Source organism: Acinonyx jubatus, chromosome F2, assembly GCF_027475565.1.
Source record: "Acinonyx jubatus isolate Ajub_Pintada_27869175 chromosome F2, VMU_Ajub_asm_v1.0, whole genome shotgun sequence".
Lineage (NCBI taxonomy): Eukaryota > Metazoa > Chordata > Mammalia > Carnivora > Felidae > Acinonyx > Acinonyx jubatus.
This window is the reverse complement of record NC_069394.1, coordinates 41,579,121-41,597,430: the sequence shown is the minus strand read 5'-3', so window position 1 is coordinate 41,597,430 and position 18,310 is coordinate 41,579,121. Positions and strand designations below refer to the sequence as shown.

The following is an 18,310-nucleotide window of genomic DNA, read 5'->3' as shown; positions in this document are numbered from 1 at the left end:
GTTCTCAATACTGGATGTACAATAAAGTCATCTGATGAGCTTTCAAAACATAACCTCCCTCACAGACTCTTAGGTGGGGTACTGGGGAGTGTCTGGGATCAGTATTTCAAAATATTTCCAAGCAGTTGTGTTATTATAGGCAGAATTGAGAACAACCAAAGGTTTGAAAATATAGAAGGCATACATCAAGAACCTTGTTTTTTAAAACATTGTATATGAGCCAGGAACATTGACAATACCTGGGAGCTTTTTCAGAATCGCAGATTCTCAGGCCCTACTTTAGAATCAGAATCTAATCAGAGATCTTTTAATAAGATCTCTAGGAGTTTCATATACACATTAAATCTGAGAAGCATTGATCAAAAGTTTACATCTTTGAAATCTTAGAAACAAATTGTTTCCATTCATAAAGAATCATTTTAAGGAAATATATTTAATGAACTCCAAATGAGGGGGAAAATTCACTCGTCAAATAGATATGGGAAAGGTTTTCTCTTTTGAGTTTCACCATGCATAACATATACTGAAACTCTTAAAAGTCTTGCAGTAAAGAAACCCACTAATTTTCTTTCATGCGACCTTTTCACAACTCATTTAACCATAGAACTATTTTATTTACTTATTTTTTTAACTATAGAACTCTTACGTAACACTCATTTATATCTTAGCAAGTTCTGTTGATCAGATCTTGGGGAAGCTGGTCTGATATCTTTTGTATTAATTGATAAATATTCATGAAAATAAAGAAGTTGCATTTTCAAAGACTATAGATTTATGAAACCTTGATTCATCTTGAAATGCACAATTTTTCAGAGTTTTTGAATTACCTATATTCTTGGCTCTGTATAGCCCAATTTTAGGAAATTTAAGATTTACATTACTGGAAGTTCATTTGAAAAGCACTGATTAGGTGTCTGCTGCTCTTGAAAATACTAGTTAAGAGTTTGCAATTCTGGATACATAAGGAAGTGGAATAGCAATAGAAAATACTGGTTTCTTCTTAAATTTATCTTTTTCTTATGCACTTTAACACCTCAACCATCATTTTTTATTACCTGCCTTACTGTTCTTGCTGTCCTTAGGGCATTTTTCTGCTTTTCCTTGTATGTAATAGGTAAGTGACTTATGACCTACAATCCATTTTAAACCTTAGGTGTTTCATTAAAATGATTGCCAGATTATTGAAAAGTTTAACCTCCTTAATGTGACTACTAATGATTAAAGGAAAATTCAAACATGTCTTTGAATAAAATGATAAATACATAGCATTAATTTAGAAGACGAGGAGAGAAAAAGAAGATTACAGTTGAAATTTAGGACACTGGTATTTAAATAATCATTTCATTTTCTTTTAGGAACTCGAACGAGAAATCACATTTCAAGGTGACAGTGCCATTTATTATTCTTATTATAAAGATATGTTAAAAGCGCCCTCATTTGAAAGAGGTATGATAACCACATTTGTATCTTTTTAAATTACACTCTGCCTCCAACGTGGGGCTCAAACTCAGGAACCTGAGATCAAGAGTCATACGTTCTACCAACTGAGCCAGCCAGGCACCCCTCACATTTGTATTTTTAATAACAATGTTTTCTAGGGGCGCCTGGGTGGCTCAGCTGGTTAAGCGCCCGGCTTCGGCTCAGGTCGTGATCTCGCGGTCCATGAGTTCGAGCCCCACATCAGGCTCTGTGCTGACAGCTCAAAGCCTGGAGCCTGCCTCAGGTTCTGTGTCTCCCTCTCTCTCTGCCCCTCTCCTGCTCTGTCTCCTTCTCTCAAAAATAAATAAACATTAAAAAAAATTTTTTTTTAAATAACGTTTTTCTAAAATAAAACATTGTTCTATGTGTGAGCACTTGAATGTGGAAAATTGTCTCAGAATAGAAGTATTACTCTTTTGGGGCGCCTGGGTGGCTCAGTCAGTTAAGTGTCCAACTTCAAGCTCAGGTCATGATCTCACAGTTTGTGAGTTCGAGCCCCGCATCAGGCTCTGTACTGACAGCTCAGAGCCTGGAGCCTGCTTTGGATTCTGTGTCTCCCTCTCTCTCTCTGCCCCTCCCCTGCTTGCTCTCTGTTTGTCTCTCTTTCTCTCTCAAAACTAAATAAATATTAAAAACATTATAAAAAAAAGTATTACTCTTTTTTATACTTAATAAAGACATTGGAAAAATGAGGCACAGTGTATTGTATTTTGAGATTTTTCTTAATAACTTAAAATATTTAATGACCTCTGACATGTTTAATTATTTTAAAGCAGAATAAATAATCTGGAGAAAAATTTTTCTGTCTCTAGGTGTTTATGAATTGACACACAATAACAAAACTGTATCTCTGAAGACTATAAATGCAGTGCAGCAAATGTCTCTATATCCAGAACTTATCGCCAGTGTTTTGTATCAAGCAACTGGTAGCAATGTATGTTTTTTTTTTACTTTAATATTTATTTTCTTACATGTTTATGAATCATTAATTATTTAATGTTCTATTATCTTTTCTTTTTTTTTTTTTGCCAATTAGGAGATTATTGAGCCAGTATACTTCTATATTGGCATTGTTTTTGGATTGCAAGGAATATACGTTACTGCTTTATTTGTTACAAGTTGGCTTATGAGTGGAACATGGCTAGCAGGAATGCTTACTGTTGCATGGTTCATTATTAACAGGTAAAAGATGTTTTCTTAATTAAGTTTTACAGTTTTTTATGGCTGTGGTATTTGGTTCTAAAAATGCCATCCCCCAAATATTCTACATCCTAATCCCAACCTGTAAATATGATGAGATATCATTCCTGGTTATGTTATGTTACATGGCACAGTTGACCTTAAGATACGAAGATTACGTGGTGAACCTGGTACAATCATATGAGCCCTTAAAAGTGGAGATCTTTCTCCACTTGGTGCAGAAGGGGAGGTCAGAGATATTTGAAGCATGAGACAGGTTGCCGTGCTGTTGCTGGATTGAAGTGAGGAGGAAATGAATTTTGCCAGCAACCAGCGAACCTGTGAAAAGACCACAAGCCCTGCATGAGTATGGCAGCCCTGGCAGGTGCTTTGATTTTAGCTTAGGGAGTCCCTGAGCAAAGTATCCAGAGGAACTGGGGTAGGTTTTTTAGCTAATTTGTGTTGTTTTAAGCCTATACATTTGTGGTCATTTGTTATGCAACAATTGAAGACTAATAAACTCACCTTGTATCTCTGTATTTTCAGACGTAGTAACATTGGCATATATGGATGTGCCTTTTCTTTCCCTACTTATTTATTTTAAGTTTTTATTTATTTTGAGAGAGAGAGAATGCAAGTAGTGGAGGGGCAGAGAGAGAGTGAGAGAGAGAGAGAGAGAGAGAGAGAGAGAATTCTAAGCAGGCTCCACACTGGCAGAGCGGAGCCCAGTGTGGGGCTCAAAGTCATGAGCCTTGAGTTCATGACCTTAGCCGAAGTCAGATGCTTAACTGACTGAGCTACCTAGGTGCCCCTTTCCTCTTTTATTTAAAATTGATGACACGATTTCATGAAAAGAAGGAAGAGGCATCAGATAGATCACTATTTTTTTTTTCAACATTTATTTATTTTGAGAGAGGGAGAGAGAGTGAGAGAGAGAGAGAATCCCAAGCAGGTTCCACACTGTCCTCGTGGGGCCCAACACGGAGCTTGATCTCGCAAACCTCAAGATTGTGACCTGAGCCAAAATCAAGAGTCAGAGGCTTAACCGACTAAACCCCCTAGGTACCCAAGATATATCACTATTAAGTTAACCACCACAGATAAGGATTCTATGTTAATCTGTCACAGAGTGCTTTGAATTAGTAAATCCATCCCTTTTGGTGATCAAAGCAGTCTCAGTTCTTTAATAGTAAGTAAAAAGAGAATAAGCAATGGGGTTTCTTTGAAATGGAGGGCTGATTTGAGACATAAAAATTTTCTTGGCATTGGTCAGTGTCAAAAATTTAATTCTGAATTATGGGTATTTTTTCTCTCCATAGCACTTTTCTCCCCTAACATTTATCATGACTAAATTTTTATTTTTTTATTATTAAAATTTTTTTTTAACATTTATTTATTTTTGAGAGACAGAGCACGAGCGGGGAAGGGGCAGAGAGAGATGGAGACACAGATTCCGAGGCAGGCTGTAGGCTCTGGGCTGTTAGCACAGAGCCTGACGTGGGGCTTGAACTCACAAACCATGAGATCATAACCTGAGCCAAAGTTGGATGCTTAACTGATGGAGCCACCCAGGCGCCCCATCATGACTAAATTTCTAAAAAATGAAACATTTCTTCTGTTACAACATTTTCTTTTGGCAATTCCCAAATAAAAAATATGATACTTTTCAAGTTATTGAGACTCAGCATTAAGGGCTATATCTTTTACTGGGCTTTGTTTATATTTAGAGTCATATGCTGCCAATAATTTGATATAAAGCATATTTTAAAAATCTTCCTTAGAAGTTTTAAAGTATAGCTGTTCAGCTTTATGGCTTAAACCTATTTCTTCTTATTATTTTTATTTTTATTTTTTATTTTTTTAAAGTAAGTTCTATACCCAACATGGGGTTTCAATTCACAGCCCCGGGATTGAGTCGCATGCTGTACTGACTGAGACAGCCAGGTGCCCCTAAACATATTTCTTCTTAAAAACAGGAATGAACCAAACTTTATTATTACGAAAACAGTAGATGTATGTTATGGAAAATTAAAACCAGCAAAAACAAAATAATAACTTTACATTCCCACCACCTGGAGATCACTCGCCATTGTTTATACCTCGGTGTCTATACTTTTGGATCTTTTTCTATGTGAGTATGTATGTGTATGTGTATATAGTGTATTTGTGTGTGTATTTTTTTTGTCAGAATGAAATATATTACACATACTGTTTTATATGCTGCTTTCTTTATTCAGCAGTCTACCTTTCCAATAACTTTTTTTTTTAAAGTAAACTCTATGCCCAATATGGGGCTTGAACTCACAACCCAGAGATCAAGAGTGATGTGCTGTACCGACTGAACCCCTCCACTTCAATAACTTTTTTTTTTTTAAGTAGGGTCCACTGTGGGGCTTGAACTCAGGACCTTGAGATCAAGAGTCAGATGCTGTACTGACTAAACCATCCAGGCAGGCACCCCTCAATAACTTTTTATCTTACCTCTTACCCGTGTTGACCTCAGAATACCCCAAAAAGCTGGTTTGTCCAAACCAGCATTTAATCCAGGACCACATATTGCATCTGGTTGTTATGTTCTTTAATTCTTTTTTTCAAGATTTAAGAAAAAAATGTTGATTTATTTTTGAGAAAAGAGAGAGAGCGGAGTGAGGGGGTGGCAGAGAGAGAGGGAGACAGAGGATCCAAAGTGGGCTCTGCACTGAGAGTGGAGAGACTGATGCAGGGCTCAAACTCACGAACCTGTGAGATCATGACTTGAGCCAGGGTCAGATGCTTAACCCACTGAGCCAGCCAGGTGCCCCTCCTTATTTCTCTTTAAATCTAACGTAATCCCTTTTTTCTGTTGAAGAGACCAAGTCAGTTATCCTACAGAATATCCCACCTTATGGATTTCTCTTGTTGCTTCCTGTGGTGTCATCTAGCTTTTCCCTCTATTCCTTGTGTTTCTATAACCTGGAAGTTATATCCAAAGGCTTGATGAGTTCAAGGTAAACAGTTCTAGTTAGAATATATCATAGGTGGTATGTTTTTCGTGTTCCATGATATTTAAAAGTTACAAGGTATTTACTTGGCCTGCCCCTAGTGAGTCTGAGATTGCTGCTTTGGGGAATGACAGTCAGATTTCTTCATTGAATAGTGTGACTAGAAAATAATCTGTGCCCTTTTCAATGTTAACCATTTAGCTAAGGGTTGTAACTCTAGTTGATAATCTGCTGAAATTAGTAATTACATTAGGGTTTATTAAATTATATGTATCTATTTTCATTAGCTAGATTCTTCTTCAAAAGGTAAAATTTTTCTTTATTAATGAAGGTTCTTTGGTTACCTTTAAATACAGTTACTATTAGAAAGTCAGGGGGCACCTGGGTGGCTCAGTCAGTTAAGTGTCAGACTCTTGATTTCAGCTCAGATCATGATCTCAGCGGTCATAAGCCCTGGTTGGGCTCCACGCTGAGTGGCTCCATGCTTAAGATTCTCTTTCTCTTGGGGCGCCTGGATGGTTGGGCAGCCGACTTTGGCTCAGGTCATGATCTCATGGTTTGTGAGTTCAAGCCCCATGTCGGGCTCTGTGTTGACAGCTCAGACCCTGGAGCCTGCTTCAGATTCTGTGTTTCCTTCTCTCTCTGCCCTCCCCTGCTTACGCTCTGTCTCTGTCTCTCTCTCTCTCTCAAAAATAAAAATAAAGTAAACCTATAAAAAAAAAAAAGATTCTATTAGAGTTCATTCTATTCAGAGTTCATTCTATTAGAGTTCATTGTTAGAAATTTAATAGCCCACTCAAAGTATTTCAGAACTCATAGACTAGGTCTAGAAAGTCTTCCTTTTTAGAATGAAACGTATTTAGTATAAAACTAGCATTATTTAAAATAATAAAAGGATTGTTTTCTTCATTATGTGATGTATTAGTTATTGCTGCATAAAAATCACCCTAAAACTTAACAGCTTAAAACAAACATTATGTCACAGTTTCTGGTGGTCAGGAATCCACAGTGGCTTAACTGGGTGGTTCTGGTTTAGGGCCTGTTATGAGGGTGCAGTCAAGAGTTGTTTAAGGGTATAAACATTTGAAGGTTTGACTGGCCTGGACCATCTACTTCCAAGCTCATTCATGTGGCTTTTTACAAGAAACCTTCGTTCTTTAGCTGGTTATTGGCCCGGGAGACTTTAATTTTTCAACACACAAGCCTCACCATAGGGCTGCTCACAGCTTGGCTGCTGGCTTTCTTTATAGTGAGTGATCCAAAAGAGTGTGGAGTGAGTGTGCTGTAGTGGAAGCCAGATATCTTTTTTTTTTTTTTTAATGTTTATTTATTTTTGAGACAGAGAGAGACAGAACATTAACGGGGGAGGGTCAGAGAGAGAGGGAGACACAGAATTTGAAGCAGGCTCCAGGCTCTGAGCTGTCAGCACAGAGCCCGACGTGGGGCTCAAACTCACAGACCGTGAGATCATGACCTGAGCCGAAGTCAGAGGCTCAACCGACTGAGCCACCCAGGCGCCCCTCCAGATCTCTTTTAAAATTTAATTATCAGAAATGATAGGACGTTCCTCTGCCATATTCTGTTGATCATGCAGACTAACTCCAGTGCATTATGGAAGTAACTACACAGGGTGTTAATACTAGGAGGCAGGGACCATTGCAGACCATCTTGGAGACTGGCTACTACAGGCAGGGAACTTTTTGTTTTTTAAGTAGGCTCCACACCCAGCACAGGGCTCAAACTCATGACCCTGAGATCAAGAGTCATATACTCTACGGACTGAGACAGCCAGGCATCCAGCAGTGAACTTTTAATATTCATTTTGTTTAATTTCTAGATCTATCTTTATCTTCATCAAAAATTTGAAGAGGGGAAGCCCAGACAATTTTTCCTTGTAAAAATAATGGCATTAAAGACTCCTTGCCACATGTTTAAAGTTCATTTGTTTATTTTGAGAGAGAGAGAGAGCGAGCAGGGGAGGGGCAGAGAGAGAATCCCAAGCAGGCTCTGTGCTCTCAGCGTGGACTGAACCACCCTGGTGCCCCCAAATAAGAGTGTTTTAGAGCTCTTAGTGAGAATTGTAAGGAAATTGCCTTATTTAATGACACATTGTATCCTGGGTACCTAGAGCAGGAGTTAGGTAGACAATTTGTGATATATTCTGCTAAAATGTATCTTTTGGCAATTAAAATATTCTTAACAAGTAGCTTTTGTTTTGCATTTCATTCATTTTTTATTGATATATATTTTATACTGGAAAATATATTTTAATGCTATGAAAGATAACTTGCTTTTTTTTTATGCAGCAGCTTTAGAGTTTATATATGAATACCTACAAAAGTATAAAAAGGTATTAGTCATTCCATTATATTATGATTATTCGTAGTGTTCTTAGTTGTATTTTGTGTTACTTGTTTCTTAACACCAGAAGGGAAAAGAAGTATTCTAAAACTAAAAAATGTAGGCATACTAGAAAATTTGAGGAAATTTTAGGAAACAGCACTGTATAGACAGTAGTGAGGGAAAACTCAGTGGCGAATGACTCCCTCTTAACAGACGTGATCACCAAAATAGGGTAACCAAAACCAGGCTTTACACATAAACAATATGGAAGAGTCCTACTGATCTTCTCATCTACAAATATATACCTGGATATCACTTTCAGTGAAAACATATTTATATTTGAAGAACAAAGAAGAAATGTGTAGGATTAAGTGTACTACTGGGTGGTTCAGTCAGTTGAGTGTCCGACTTCGGCTCAGGTTATGATCTCGTGGTTTGTGGGTTCGAGCCCCGCGTCTGGCTCTGCGCTGACAGCTTAGAGTTTGGAGCCTGCTTTGGATTCTGTCTCCTCTCTCTACCCCTCCCAACTCACGCTCTGTCACTCTCAAAAATAAATAAACCTTAAAAAAAATGTATGTTAGTCTTTGGCCCCCAAAAAAGTAATTGTACATTGGTAATAATAAAGAGGTTAGGTGCAAGGAAATATCCATGATGTAGAGGTACAGCTAACGGAAAATAACGGTAACACATGATGCTGGTTCTGTTGTGATGGTATTGGTATACTCAGAATGCTCATGGAGGTATAAGCTTTTTAAATTTTAGGTGGTAGTCTTCCCCAAGAATTCCATTTTATCACAAGACAGTAATCCAGAAAAGGAGGGAAATAACATGAAAAATTAGAAAACCATCTAAATATAGGAGAATGGTTAGGTAAATTGTAATACATCAGTGCAAGGCAATATGCTGCCATTGGAAGTTATACTGATACTGTGTAAATGTTTTTCATCTTTCACACATTATACATTGACATACCAAACTGTTTTATATGTTATCCAACTCAGCATTTCTTGGACTTCAGTTCTGTATATTTAAAACTTAATTCTCATGTATTCCATGTACTGACATAAATAATTTGAATTCTGTAATGCTACTTACATATAAAACAAAACTAGGTAATGCTCCATATACTTAAAAGCACTTATGCTACTATAAAACTGAAACCAATCGGGGTACCTGGGTGGCTCAGTCGGTTAAGCATCTGACTTCAGCTCAGGTCATGATCTCACAGTTTGTGGGTTCAAGCCCCATATCAGGCTCTGTGCTGACCGCTTGCTCACAGCTTGGAGCCTGCTTCAGATTCTGTGTCTCCTTGTCTCTTTGCCCCTCCCCCGCTCACGCTTTGTCTCATTCTGTTTCTCAAAAATAAATAAATGTAAAAAAATTTTTTTTAAATAGATAAAACTGAAACCAATCTATTAATGAAATAATGAGCCAGCAAAATATTAACTGAAAAGATAAATTTAACATAAAAAATGATATTTTGCTAAAACCAGATTTTACTATCTGTGTAAATATTCCAGCAGGTTCTTTTGAATATGGTAAACCTACACAGCTGGGTACTGTGAGATGACTCACTTCTCATCATGTTGCTCTCTTGTCTACTATGGAATCTTTTTTTTTTTTTTTTTTTTTTTTTTTACCATAGTGATCATGACATCGTTTTGTTTTTATTTGACAGTATACCATTTAGTATTACAGTCATCTCCCCCCCCCCAATTAACTCAAGCCAATTGAAGTAATGCTATATTGCCAACTACATTGTTAACACAAACACGGAAGCGAGTACTGAAATCCAGATTAGGCTTATACCATGAGGTGTCTAAAATGAAAATTCAAAGGGTGTTTGGCTGGATCAGTTGGTGGAACATGCGACTCTTAATCTCAGGGTCATGAGTTCAAGACCTACATTGGGTGTAGCGATTACTTTAAAAAAAGAAAGAAAATTGAAAATGAAACCAGGGCTTCCTGATTTCTGTGAATGTATCAATAGGCCTATGCATCCTAGGTGATTTAACTAGTTATTATTTTAAACTACTGGTTTGTGCTGCTCTAGACTCTGCCACTGGGGGAGAAAAAGTGGGTCTCATCTGATTTAGTCACTTACTTCCTACTATTAGCCTTCTGTTCCTCACAAGGACCAAACATGGTAAAGGCAAGAGAGAGTAGCTCAGGTGTTCAGCAAGGTAGCAGTGGGGAGGCTTGTATAGGTGAAGAGGGTAACTGGCAGAGATCCTACTCAGTCCGTGTTGCAACAACTCCCCTTCTCCAGTGCAGAGTTTTAAAGATTTTCACTGTACTGATCTGTGATTTAGGCAGGGATAGTGAGTAAACCTTCAGAAAGGTGACTGCTGGGTCCAGCTTCCCAATTCTGGGCTGATGGAGTGGCTGATAGATATCCTCTCCCTCCTCCCCACGTCCTGCCTTATGACACGTGAATCTCTTATTTGTCTTTAGAGAGTTAACTTTCATAATTTCTCAGAGATAATATTATATGAGAATAGATGGTCTTTAAAATACATGATATTCAGTAAATGGTATTGGAATAATCATCTGGAAAAGAAATCTTGTTGCATCAATACTAAAGTAAATTCCAAATGGATTAGAGTTAAAAGTAAATAGTGAAACCAATAATTACTACACAGAAACATTGGTTCATGTTTTAAAATTCTTTGTAAAAGATAAGATCTGAAACAATGTAAGTGTATGACAATAGAAATTGGTTATTTTAATGATAAATCTATACAATGATGTGTCCTGGCCATTAAATATTCTTGAACTGTATTTATTGATACATATGTTATGGAAAGATGCTCATTAGATATTAAGTGAAAAGTGGTCCATTACAGAATTATAAAAGAGCCAAGATCTAATACCGTTTACTAAGCTGTAGATATACTGCTAAGTTAATATTCACAGCTTTTATTTTGTTTGATCTTCATGTATGATCCTGTTTTTTTCATATATATGTATTCAATCACATATACATTCATAGACAAGTTTTCTTATAATACTTTTTAACTGTTTTACTGAGGTATAACTGTCATAAAATGTACATATTTAAAGTATACAGTTTGATCAGTTCAGGCATTTAGACACACTCTTGAACCCATCAATAAAATCAATGTAATAAACATACCTATCACCTCCAAAAGTTTCTTTGAGCCTCCCTGTAATGCTTCCTTCTTTCTTCTTCTTACCTCACCTCTACTAACTGTTCCATTGTCCCCAGAAAACCAGGAATCTGCTTTCTGTCACTATAGTTTTCATTTTATAGAATTTTAAATTTATTTTTATTTTTTTATTTTAGAGAGAGAGCGAGAGTGGGGGAGAGGGGCATAGAGAGAGAGGGAATCCCAAACAGGCTCCACACTCAGCATGGAGCCCAACGTGGGGCTCAATCTCATGACCCTGGGATCAATCTTAGCCGAAATGAAGAGTCAGACACTCACCTAACTGAGCCATCCAGGCACCCCTCATTTTCCAGAATTTTACTTAATAAAGTCATATAGCATATACTTTTTGGTCTTTTTTTTTTTTTTTTAACTCAGCATAATTATTTTGAGACTCATGTATATTGGGCATATCAATAGTTCATTCCTTTTCATTGCTAAGAAGTATCCTATATCACAGTTTGATGGAACTAACTTACATGCAAATACATTCACCTCTATTATTTAGGAGAATTAATACAACAATTTTCACAAAAATTTTAAAGCAGTAGCACCTTTGTTTCTGTGTAGAAAAAAAACATTTAGCGTGAGTCCTAAATTTGGTGATTGTTGCAAAGGTAATTCTCTTGAGGTGTGAGGATATGCCCAGGAGACAACATGCTGTAGCGCAGATTGAGAAGAAACCTAGGAAGAGCCTGGAAAGACATTCTGTATTCGTCATTTAAGGGTTTCTGGATATATCACGTGAAGGATTACTGTAATGGTAATTCCTGGGAACTGCTGATTGAAAAGATTATTAAACTAGCTATCAGAAGATGCGTTGTAATCCCAGTTGTGCCAGCTATATGACATTGATTAAGTCACATCACCTCTCTGAACTTCATATTCTTTACATAAGGGAGGATAAGAACCTTGGGCCTGTCAGGCCTGCTAATTATGTAATGCAGATTGTATTCTAGAGAAGAGTAGCCATCTATCTCATTAAGGGAAGAGGGTAGGAGCTGAAATCTAGTGTCCTCTACGACAAGTTGTGTGCCTTAACATGAGGCGTATCTGCTCAGAGCAGAAAGCCTTTTTCAGATTTTCACAGTTGCCCATCTATTCACCAAGCAGTGTACAACCACACTGAGTCTTCCTGGAAGGGAGGAAAGGGGGGTTGAATGAGATGCTTAATTTGCTCCAGGTGCTGTATAGACCGTAGTGGCTCTGTCTATGTCTACCTCACAGGATTGTTACAGAGAACAATGAGATGTGTGTGAAAGTACTTTGAAAAGTACAGTGTTACATAAATATAATGTCTTGATATTTTGCTCTTTATCTGTGGTTTACTTTAGGGTAGATACAACAAGAATTGAATACTCCATTCCTTTAAGAGAAAACTGGGCACTGCCATACTTTGCATGCCAAATTGCTGCACTTACAGGCTATTTAAAAAGCAACCTAAATACTTATGGAGAGGTAAGATACAAGCTTATTTGTCACAGTTAATTTTGATGTATTGCAAATGTATATAATTTTAAAGTTAGTCATATTAACAGGTCAGTGATATTCAGTGAAGCCTAATTACTACATAATAAAGGATATATTTACAGAGTCTTACTATAACATTATTAGTCTAGTCAGATTGACGGGTAAATTATTATTTTTTTAAAGTTTATTTATTTTGAGAGAGGCAGAGACCGTGCCAAGTGAGGGAGGGGCAGAGAGACGGAGAGTGAGAATCCCAAGCAGGCTTCGTGCTGCCAGCGCAGAGGCCCACGTGGGGCTTGAACTCACGAAACCATGAGGTCATGACCTGAGCCAAAACCAAAAGTCAGATGCTTAACCAACTGAGCCACCTAGGTGCCCCTGATGGGTAAATTATTTTTAAGAGAAAGGAGATGTTGTATCGTTTCAGTGCAGTTACTTGGCAAATAAATGAAGAGTTTATTATTTTGAAAATTAATCTCTCATTATTTTACCATTTCTTTTCTGTAATATTGATAGCTTTTAGTCATTGCAAGTTAAGAAAATATTAATGAAGATGTATAGAGTGACTACAAATGGCAGCAGTGTTATCTTTCATGGTAGCACCGCAAATTTTCTGTTTTTCTGGCAACCACTGCTCTAATTTTTTATCACAATGATTTTGTTATTCTGAAAGGTTATACAAGTGGAATTATATAGTATGTTATCCTTCAAGATTGGCTTTTTTTCTTTTTTTTTTTTTAATGTTTATTTTTGAGAGAGAGAGAGGGAGAAAGAGAATGAGCAGGGAAAGGGCAGAGAGAGAGGAAGAGAGAGAATCCCAAGCAGTCTCTGTACTGTCAGCACAAAGCCTGACATGGGGATCCATCTCACCAGCTGTGAGATCATGATCTGAGCCGAAATGAAGAGTCGGAAGCTTAACTGACTGAGCCACTCACGTGCCCCAAGATCGGCTTTTTTCATTTAGCCTAATGCCCTTGACATCCTAAGTTATTGCATTGTGTCAATAGTTTGCTTAGTTTCATTGCTGAGTAGTATTGGAATAGGATGTGTATTTTAATCACATATTTGGTAGTTTGCTTCCCATTCTTGAGTCTAGATCTTGTGATCCCTGTTGCATCAGGCTGTCCAAGCTCAGATCTTTGTGCAGTTATTTGGAGCTATGTAGACATATCTGTGGTTGATTACTAAAATACATTTAATGTGTCAAGTAATATGTGTAAAATAGTTAACAATAAAGGCATAGTTGAAAATGAAGTGAGCAGGATAAAGGATAGACAAAAGTGCACAGAATTTTGAAAATGTTCAGAGAAAGGAAAAACAGCTAATTGTGCAGATTGTGTTTGACATATATTTTTTAAAAATCTTTTTTTTAAGTGTTTGTTTATTTTTAAGAGAGAGAGCGTGCATGAGCAGGGAGAGGCAGAGAGAGGGAGACAGAGGATCTGAAGCAGGCTCCACACTGATAGCGGAGAGCCCGATGTGGGGCTCTGAACTCATGAACTGTGAGATCATGACCTGAGCTGAAGTTGGAGGCTTAACTGACCGAGCCACTCAGGCAACCCCCCCCCCCGCCCATATATTTCTATCTTATTTCACACTGTATAACCTTTAAAGTAGTTTGAGGGTAAACCCATGGCATGAGTAATTTGCTTCATTGTACTGTAGCTTTTTCCTAACATCCTTGAAGTAATCTCCACATGCCCAGTAGGTTAGTTAGGCCAGATCTAGACCTGATTTCTGGTACTGTTTTCTCAGGGGATGATGGTTTCAGGTCTGGTTATTAGAGTTCTGGTTGTTCCACGTTAGAAGTTTCCAGAACACTTTGTTTTAAAGCTATGGTGATATGAAGAACAGAAGCTTATGTGTTCTATCAGTGCTAAGCTCTCTAGGCCTTGCAGTTGGTATTCTTTGACCAACTGATAGAATTTTTCCATCTCTTACACTTTGTTTTCTGGTCTTAATCTTATTCAGGGTGCTGGAAAATCTTTATATGTGCTGACGGCCTGAAGTATTTCTCATTTTGGAATCTATTATTTTTTAATTTTTAAAAATGTGTGTGTGTTTTTTTTTTGTTTTGTTTTGTTTTTTTTGAGAGAGAGAGAGCGTGAGCAGGGGAGGGGCAGAGAGAGACACAGAATCTGAAGCAAGCACTATGCTCCAAGCTGTCAGCACAGAGCCTGATGCGGGGCTCGAACTCACGAACTGTGAGATCATGACCTGAGCCAAAGTTGAATGCTAAACCAACTGAGCCACCTAGGCACCCTGGAAGACTTAGTTTTAGAAGAGAGCATGGCTATTAGGTTTCTTGACTAGACTAGACCCTTATTGCCTTTCTCCTTTGCTATTCTTATCAGAACAAAGTCATGTGATACCATGGCTGATGGAGGAATTGGCAATAAAAATGCAGATCCCTGGAGGAAGTAGAGGTTGTTAGAAATATGCTAAGGAACAATGGATTTGTCAGACTTGGGTTTCTCACTAAGGGATCACTTGGGAGATAACATTTGGAAAGACAGAATTGATTTTAGCCAGGCAAGGACAAGAAGTCCTTGTGTTTAGTATGTTAGCAGAGGAAAAAAGAGTTTTATATGATTGACAGTACAAGTATTGGGGAAAGGCAAGGGCACACATTTGCTGAGAAGTAATGAAAAAAAGAGCAGTGGGCTTTTTTCCTTGGACTGTGGAATAGGCTGAGACATAAACAGACTGTTTAAATGGAAACTCTTAGGGAAATTTGGAAGTGAACATGTTTTTTAGAGTGAATGGAGTTACTTTCACAATACAAAAGCCCGTCGCCACGTCTAGCAAAAGCCACCGTTGTCTTATATTTATTACTTTACCTCTTGTGATAAAAGAAAAATGTACTGACTTTTTTCCCTTTGTCTTCCTGAAATTCTCAATATGGTTTTGAACTTTGAGGATTTATTTATCTCTGTGTTTTATTTAAGATCTTATTGTTTATATAAGGATTTAATAATAACTATGTGACTTAAAAACAAAATTTCTAGAATTATATAGCTTAAAGTTGAACCAGTAACAGGGCTGCAACTTTGAGGTAACAACCTCATGGATTTTTATAGTAATGAAGCTACTGATATTTAGTCTCTTTCTTTTGTTTTCCCTAGAGGTTTTGCTACTTGTTGATGAGTGCTTCAACTTACACGTTTATGATGATGTGGGAGTACAGCCACTATCTCTTATTTCTTCAAGCAATATCTCTATTCTTGCTAGATAGTTTTTCACTGGAGCAAAGTGAGAAGGTACTTTGAATTTTAAAATTGTGGTTTTAAATCCGGAGAATAAATATTTTTATAGTGTCGTATCTTTAGGTAATTTGGCTTTTAAGCTTTATTTTGAAATTTTTGTTGTTTGGGTTTTGTTTGTTTTGTTTTGGGGGGCAGCAGTGGGATTATTTTGAAATGTTTTAATAGGCTCTGACTTCACACTTGTACTCAAAAGATTGTTAAACTCATTCTCCCAGCCATTTAAGAAGGACTTCAAAATTCCCTTCAAGACAGCCTGCTTACCCAAAGTCACCATGTGCTTTTGCTCTTTTGAGCCATTTCTCCTTCCCTTTCTATTTCTTTAAACAAAAAACAAAAAAAAAAAAAGTGAAATATAGAATAGACACAAAAGAGTGTATATACGCTGTGTAAATATACTATATGGAATAAAACATGACTGTTTGACCATCCAGGCCAAGAAATAGAGCATTTGAATACCCAGAAGTCCCGCTTTTAACTGCTTCCAGTCACATCTTGCTCCCTCCCCAACAGAGGTTCACTGTCCTGAGTTTTGTTAATCCTTTCCTCCTGTTTCCTTGTGGTTTTTACTACCTATCTATATATTCCTTAAAACATGCTGAAAATAATGTATTGTTTACTTTTGTCTGATTTGCTTTTGAGATTCATCCTTGATGATGTACAGACCTATATTTCTTTCATGTTTATGTATTTACACATTCTATTGTTGATGGACATTTCAGGTTTTTTTCCAGTTTATTGTCCATATGACCAATGCTGCTATAAGCATTCTTACCTGGGACATAAGTGTAAGATTTTTCTAGAGTATACACTTCATAGTGGAATTATAAGTCAAAAGATATATGCATATTCAACCTAACCACATAGCAAGCCTTTGTCCAGAATGGTTCTATCAGTTTATATAACTGCCTACAGTGGTTAAAGGTTCCCATCAGTATTTGGTTCCTTTTTTTATCTTTATCTTTTTCACTCTTTTCTTATCTTTTATTTATAAACATTTATTAAGTATTTAATATGTTGTCCAAGCCAGAAACTCGTGGGTCTTCTTGCTCTTTCTTTTCTTCATCCTATATATTTAGATGATCCAGAATCCTGATGAATATCAACATTTAGGTTAATTGAATTGAGGGTGTTTAACATAAAGAGTCATTAATCAAATACAATGCCATTATCTTATTAATTGAAAGGGTAGTAAGAACCCAAAAGCATCATACAGGAAGCAACTGCAGGAAGCAGTTACCACCACTAGAGTTGAGGGAGCAAAGGGGAGAAATTGGAGTTTTTAAAACTTCAAAACTTAGAAGAGGAACCCCTGTGGAGCTGAAACTCAGGCTTCTAAGGAGGGGCTGCCTCCCAGCTTTGCTGGAGTCTCTGAACTGGAGAAATGGAACCCAGACTTCTGAGAATGGGGGCTCTGTCCAGCTGGCCCTGGGGTCTCCGGGGCAAGAGAATGTGTTAAAGCTGGTCTGTCGAGTGTTGGAGAAGCTGCACATGCATTTAGCTGCTTTAGCTGGAAGGAATTGCTCTAGTGGAGTGAAGAAGTATCGCTGATATGATACTCACAGGAACTGCAAAGCAGACAGGAAGCCACAAGCTCCTCCCTTCTTCTTCAGCCTTATTATCTCTCTCTAGCATTTCATATTGGCAGAGTTTAATAGGGAGCCAACTGGAAAAGCAGAGACATAGAAAGCAGAGTCCTCAACCCCAGCATTACAAGACAGTGGGTAGAGGGATAGGTTTGGAGCTAAGAGACAGTCACTCAATAACTAGCACACATCTCCAGAACCAGCATCCAAAATCAGGAAGTAGAATTTTTTTAGCACCTGGAAGATCCCATTGTGCCTTCTCCCAGTCAATGTTTCAGCCTTCCTACAGTGAGGTATTTCTTTTTCTTAATGGCTCTGGCCTTCTAAGAGGCCAGATATTTTTTTTCTGTTTTTCTTTTTCTTTCTCTTTTTTTCATTTTCTTTTCTTTTCTTTTCCCTTTAATACTCTGTCTTTTGATTTCCTCCCCTAACTAATGTCTATATTTTGTCTTAGTTTTCCCTTTCCAAAAGGACTTAATCTTATGGTAGAGAAAATTACTATATTATTGAATTTTAGAAAAGAAATCTTTTTTTTTTTTAGAAAAGAAATCTTCTAAGACAAACAACTTTCTTGGGAGATCTTCTATTAGGATATTGAATTTGACTTTCTTATGCTCACTGTTAAATGGACCAAATCTAAAAATACTGGTCTCTGGTGCTACATTTCATGGCAATGTTTTTACTAGGTGGTGTTTGGGAACTGCTGCTAAAGATGATAATTTTTGATGTATGCAGTTTGATAATGTATAGATGGATTTTAATAACAGGGCAAGCAAGCCAAGTAAAATTAAATTAGAGCCTAGGACTAAGATTTTTTTCAGTCTGATTTAGATGTCCTT

At 37.3% G+C, this 18,310-nt stretch overlaps 1 protein-coding gene across 1 annotated transcript in view; it reads left to right on the top strand.

Moving 5' to 3' along the window:
- DPY19L4 (dpy-19 like 4) overlaps window positions 1–18,310 on the top strand; it is a 66,783-nt gene that overhangs the window by 13,351 nt on the left and 35,122 nt on the right. The window contains exons 4-8 of the mRNA XM_027064210.2: window positions 1,356–1,446; window positions 2,292–2,413; window positions 2,516–2,661; window positions 12,487–12,610; window positions 15,748–15,882. Coding sequence (XP_026920011.2) covers window positions 1,356–1,446; window positions 2,292–2,413; window positions 2,516–2,661; window positions 12,487–12,610; window positions 15,748–15,882 — 618 coding nt within the window. The remainder of the gene's footprint in view (window positions 1–1,355; window positions 1,447–2,291; window positions 2,414–2,515; window positions 2,662–12,486; window positions 12,611–15,747; window positions 15,883–18,310) is intronic.